Genomic DNA, 6,186 nt, shown 5'->3' on the forward strand with positions numbered 1-6,186 from the left:
TTTTTTGTGAAGATCATTGTCATGATCTTGCTAAATGTTTGTGGTTACACTTTTGATGATGTGTATATTTTTGGTGTAATGTTATACCTGTTAGGGCTTGCTTTATATGTTTGGGTTACAATGTGTTGCATGTTTTTTAATTGCTTTGATTATTTAGGGCGAATGAGAGATGGTATTGTGCTCATGTGTGAACGTTTGTCCAGAATATGCGCTTATGCTGCGCTTTCTCTTTTTTTTTCTTTTCCAAACTGTTCATGAGGCGTACAATGTTTACCGTATTGTTTTCGAGCAAACCAAAGGAATCTCATGCAATTTGTAACAAATAGTAATTAAGAAAATAGTGTCTGTATTGATAAAGCGCAAGGCTTACAATGTGAAAATAGGAAACATATTGCCTGTGGGTGAGTTGTCCTATATGTAACACCTGCGCAGCTGCTGCAAGTTCCAGGTGCGGGGAACTAGAGTCCCGTCAATTATCTTAAGGGTATATGCCCCCTGCCTAGGACTTCATTGATGACGTATGGCCCTTCCCATCTTGGGGCCAATTTGCCCGGTTTCTCCGCATTTGATGCTTCGTTGTCACGTAAGACAAAATCACCGGGGACAAAGGTGCATACACGTACGCGTGTGTTGTAATATTTTTCGAGTTTGGATTTGTACCTTGCTTTAGTGATGGCGGCGTTCTCGCGCCGTTCTTCAAGGAGGTCTAAATCCATTCTTCGCTCTTGCTCTTTATTCTGCCTTTCCATGGCTATCATGCGCGGTGACGGAAGACCCACCTCGGCTGGAATTACCGCTTCTGACCCGTAAAACAGGCTAAACGGGGTTTCTCCCGTGCTAGTCTTTGGCATTGTATGGTGCGCCCATAGGATGCTGGGGAGTTCGTCAACCCATCCCCTGCGCGCTGTTCCAAGTCTCGCTTTTATGCCGTCAACGATCTGTTTGTTTATACTTTCTACTTGGCCGTTCGCTTGTGGATGCGCGACGGAGGTGAAATTATGCTCGATCTTCATTTCTTTGAACCATTTTTGAAGATCTTCTGAGGCGAAATTTGTGCCATTGTCCGAGATGATGCGCAATGGTAATCCAAACCTGCAAATAATATGTTCCTATATAAATTTGCGGATTACCATTGCTGTGGTTGAGGCCAGGGCTTTGGCTTCCACCCATTTGGTGAAGTAATCGACCACAACGATAATGAATTTTACTGCGCCTGGCGCATCAGGAAATGGGCCAACAAGATCGATGCCCCATTGTTGAAATGGCCAAGCAGATGTGACTGGTACAAGCGGATTTTTTAGTCGGAGCATCTTTGGCGCATGACGTTGGCATGCTGTGCATTTTCGTAAGATTTCTATCGCATCTACGTGCATTCCGGGGCAATAATATCCTGCGCTCATTATTTTGGCTACTACCATACGCGGACCAACATGTATTCCACACAAACCTCCGTGGATTTCTCTGATCAGGTATTGCACGTCTGTCTTGTCAACGCATCTGAGTAATGGTCCCATGAATGACTTTCTGTAAAGAATGTCGTCTGCCATTTCGTAGTTTACTGCTTTATTCTGAATTTTCCTGGCTTTTGCTTTTTCCTCCAGGAGTTTCCCGTGCTGTAGGTACAAAATGATCGGGGACATCCACGATGGATTGCCGATCTCTATGATGTTGACTTGTTTGAGAGAAACAGAGGGATTGGAGAGTACCTCTATGCGCACCTCTTTTGCTAAGTGTTTGAAGCTGGTCGCGGCCAGTTTGCTCAATGCGTCTGCATGTTTGTTTTCACTTCTGTTTATATGATTAACCATGAATGTCTGGAATTGGCTGATTAATGCCTGCGCTTGTTCAAGGTATAATGCCATAGCTTCTCCTTTAGCATCATAATGGCCATTAACTTGCTCGGCTACTAGCTTTGAATCGACATTGGCTTCAAGGTTTCTTGCTCCCATTTTAAGTGCTAATTGGAGACCTGCCAAGAATGCTTCGTACTCGGCTTCATTATTTGTACTTCGGAACTCTAAGCGTATAGAGTATGTAAGTTCGTGATCGTCAGGACTGAATAATCGAAGGCCTGCGCCGACTCCGTCATCATTGGAAGCACCATCTGTATGCAGAGTCCACACCCTATCATCGAAAACAGGAATAGGGTTCTGAATTGCTTCGCAATCTTAAACTTTGTCGATGGGAACTTTCGTGGCAAAGTCTGCCAGAACTTGCCCTTTAATTGCCGGTCTTGGTCTATACAAGATATTATATCCCCCTAGCTCAATAGCCCATTTAGCCATCCTTCCCGCTACGTCGGGTTTGGATAAGATTTGGCCTAAATGATAATTGGTGAGAACTATGATGACATGGCCCGAAAAATACCTGCGTAGGCGTCGTGTTGCATGTAGTAATGCCAAGACTAGCTTCTCTATCATCGAGTAACGAGTTTCTAGGCCGGTGAGCATCTTACTTATATAGTAAATTGGGGTCTGGATGTTTTCTCGTTCTACCATCAATACTGCTCCTACTGCTACTTCCGCCGCAGACAGGTACAGGATCAATGGTTCTTTTTCTTTTGGTGGAGTCAGCGTTGGTAACTGAATTAAATACTCTTTCATTTGTATGAATGCTGCTTCTGCTTCGGGTGTCCACTGAAAGTCAGTTTTCTTTGCGCAATTTCGCAGCGTGCTGATGAATGGGTAAGACCTTGCCGCATGATTAGCCAAGAATCTGTTCAAGGCCGCTAAGCGCCTGATGCGTGTGTAGTGTAATATTATTTTGATGAGTATTTAAGCCCTTTTTACACTTTTAGCCAAGTTTTAAATTTATAAAACACGATATTTACTAACACTAAACACACATATGGGCAAGTACACCCATCGTGGACGTAGTATAGTGTTGGTAAGATACCGAGGTCGTCCAAGGACACAAGAGCTTTTAGTACCAGTTTATCCTCAACGTCTAACCAAATCAAAAAGTTAGAAAAATGTTTTAAACTAAGAAAAATAAAAACTAACTAAATGCTGAAAAGTAAAATAAAATAAAAACAGATAGACAAGATGAATCACTTGGATCCGACACGTGTATTAGTATAACCTTTGATTATTTTCGCACTTTTGCACTTGTTTAAGAGATTATCTTAGTTATCGTAGTAGGCCCCTCTTTTGAAGGCGACGTTACCCTCAACCCAGTAGTTTGAGTCAGCAAGGATACAATCTTAAAGGGTCAGATTATTGAAAGATAATGAATTAAGTTATTAATGCAAATTGTGGTAGGCCCCGCTTTAGGCGGTGACGTTACCCTCGGCTAAGTAGTCTGAGTCAGCAGGGATACAGTCCTAAATAGCCGGGTTATAGTATTAATAGTAGTTAACTTATGAGGGGGTCAAAGAGTTTGGATCCCCGCCATCCAATACCTATGGGCATTGAAGGAGATCCTACTAAAATTGACCCAGGTCCCAAGCAGGACCTCTAAACGCTGAACAAGGGCAAGACCCTTACCAAACCGTTCCCTTAACCCCCGACCAGGTAGCCAACATACCTCCATATAGACCATGGAGATATGAATGGTGAAAATCTTTTATTTTATATAGACAGTAAAATAACGCCAAGACACCACGGACAAACGATAAGGAAAGATCACCTTCAACATAAGTAACTAGTTATTAAAGTCATTAATACAAAACCAAATAAAAAGTGCAAAAGATTAAAAATAAAAAGTATTATACTAAACACTTGTCTTCACCAAGTGATGTAAGAGACTTAGGCAAACATGGCCTTGATTGTCAAGAACTCTTACGATCAATCTTGGATCCCGAGACGACTCACACACTCTACGATGGACAATGGATGATGGTGTTATGGTGGTGGTGGGTGGTGGATGAAGTGTGAGAGAGGTGGTGTGCCAAGGGATGAGAGAGAATGAAACCAAGCTCCTCTATTTATAGGCTGAACAGAAGGCTGGACACGGCCCCGTGTCCGCTGGACACGGCCCCGTGCCCGTCTGGCATTCTCTCTCTTCATTAATTGTAATTGCGAATTACAATTAATGCACCTGCTGTACTTTCACCACGCCCCCGTGCCCGCTGGACACGGCCCCGTGGTGGGCAATGGAAGCTTCTACTGGTTTGTCTTTTCTGCTGCTTCCTGGGCACGCCCCCGTGTTCGCTGGACACGGGGCGTGTTCAGACTCTGTTTCTTCTCCTTTGCCTTGGGAGGTGCCGTTGAGGGTCCGGGCAGTCCACTTTTGTCCCTTTTCTTGTATTTATGGTAGAATTAGTTGTCTTTTTGCTTCTTTTGTGATTTTGAGCTCATTTAATCCTGAAAATACAAAAGGAAGACAAAAACACTCTATTTCCAACATTAGTACTTAAAAAGGGTTAGTTTTATGCCTTAATTGATGTGATTTATATGTTGTATTTTACACACATCAAATACCCCCACACTTGAACTTTTGTTTGTCCTCAAGCAAAACTCTTTAAATGTGGCTTACACTCCTAAATGGAATAGGTAGAAGAGAAGTTTTTAGCTTGTCCTAGAGTGTCGGGAATCCAAGGTCTTTGTAAGTTTTATTTTTATTTATTTACAATCCTATTCGTTATGATTTATTTTGAACGTTTCATAAGATAAATTACTTATTTGGGCATAGCATGCCTTATTAAAATTCCATTTATATACAAGTTCACATACCTCACGGGAGATCACTCAACACTCGGCCGAAGGTGTATATTTTAGTGAATCACTCGAGAGCGGCATGGAACTTACGCCTTCCATAGGCTTGCCAAGCAATCAATCCTCCTCCTTTTTAACTTTTTACCTTTGTAAATATCAAGAGGACTTTTGGGTGAAGGGTTAGGCTTGGGTTAAAGGTGGGCGGTTGGGTTAGTAGTTAGTAAAAAGGGCGAAAAGCGTAAAAAGCGTCGGTTTTCGTAAAACACTTTGTTTTTTTTTGTTTTTTTTTAATGAAGCATTTTTCAAACAAGGTTTCTTTTGATGAGCTTGTTTGTTTATTGCTAACTTCATTTCTCTTTTCTTTTTTTTTCTTTCTTTTTTCTTTCTTTTTTTTGTGTCACAAGAAAACCGAGCTTTGTTACTAAAATAAAGAGTTTAAAATGAAAAAGGTTTTGGTGGGAAAAGGGTGTTTGTTTTGGGGAAAGAAACGAAAAGGTTTAGGCTCATAGGGGTTAACTAGGGGGATTTTGGGTAGGTGGTAAAAAAAAAATAATGGTGTTGAAAGAAAAAGGGTTAGTCCTAATGCCTCCATCATTTACTTACTCAGGTTTAAGTTGGTAAGGACCGGGAATGTATCGTCGTGGCAAGTTCTAGAGTTGTAAGAAACCAAGCGGCTATTCACACAAGAAACGAAAAATGAGCATTTAATCTAAATATGTGTATTTGTATGCTCAATAAAGGCTCAAAACTCACTTTTGTGGGAATGGGTTTTTATTGTGATCAAGTATATATAATCAAATTTTAATTAGACTTGTTATGCCTTTTCATAATTTTCTTATGTTGGTTCTTCTTATCACGATGCTATCGATTGTAAATTTGTAAAAATATAACCTTTTTAGAACTTGTTATTCCCAAATTAAACCAAGACAAGTAAAAAAAAAACGAAAAATTTGGGGTGATTAGCGGTTCCAATAGAGTTTTGTGTAAGGCTTGTAATTAGGACTTGCAAAATTCAAGGTTTTAGCATCCCCCCACACTTAATTTACACATTGTCCTCAATGTGTTCCAAAAAATAAGTTTTTCGGTTGATTAAAATGTGTAAAAGTGGGTTAAAAACAAGATTTTATGGTACTGGGTAGCTGAACACGGGGTGGTGTTGGCTGAGCACGGCCCTGTGTCCAGACTGCCAGTACCAAAAGTAAACAGAAGGCTGGGCACGGGGGCGTGTTCAGTGAGCACGGCCCCGTGTCCAGGTACCTGAACTGGGCATTTCTGCAAATTTTTGGGCATGGGGGCGTGTTGGGTGGGCACGGCCCCGTGCTGAACTTGCTGTAATGAAGAAAAAATGTCGAGAGGCCCTGTTTATGTGCTTGGGGTGTTGGTTCAAGCTTCCCTTAGTATCCTTCACCATCCCGAGTGTGTTTTATTCCTGCAAATTAACTAGAAAGCATAAAAGTTAAACTAATCTAAAGCTAAGGATAGTTCCGCGGAATGCCTCCGTGGTGCGCCACGTTTATAAGGGTCCTTGGCT

The 6,186-nt window shown here is 41.6% G+C and overlaps 1 protein-coding gene across 1 annotated transcript; it reads right to left on the minus strand.

Annotated features, from left to right (window-relative positions):
- Window positions 1-1,109: 1,109 nt before the first annotated feature.
- LOC110925256 lies at window positions 1,110-2,603 on the minus strand. Its single transcript, XM_022169219.1, has 2 exons — window positions 2,218-2,603; window positions 1,110-2,124 (listed from the first exon to the last, which is right to left on the minus strand). The coding sequence occupies exons 1-2, from the start codon at window positions 2,601-2,603 to the stop codon at window positions 1,110-1,112; spliced, it is 1,401 nt and encodes a 466-aa protein (XP_022024911.1).
- Between the last annotated feature and the right edge of the window lie 3,583 nt (window positions 2,604-6,186).

Source organism: Helianthus annuus, chromosome 17 (genome assembly GCF_002127325.2).
Source record: "Helianthus annuus cultivar XRQ/B chromosome 17, HanXRQr2.0-SUNRISE, whole genome shotgun sequence".
Classification (NCBI taxonomy): domain Eukaryota; kingdom Viridiplantae; phylum Streptophyta; class Magnoliopsida; order Asterales; family Asteraceae; genus Helianthus; species Helianthus annuus.

Bases quoted from the DNA above. Each gene is read 5' to 3' on its own strand.
- LOC110925256 (XM_022169219.1), bottom strand. From the start codon at position 2,603: ATGAAAGAGTATTTAATTCAGTTACCAACGCTGACTCCACCAAAAGAA. The intron at 2,125-2,217 runs GCAAGTTCTGGC...TTTCGATGATAG, and splicing joins CCAAGACCGGCAATTAAAGG to GGTGTGGACTCTGCATACAG.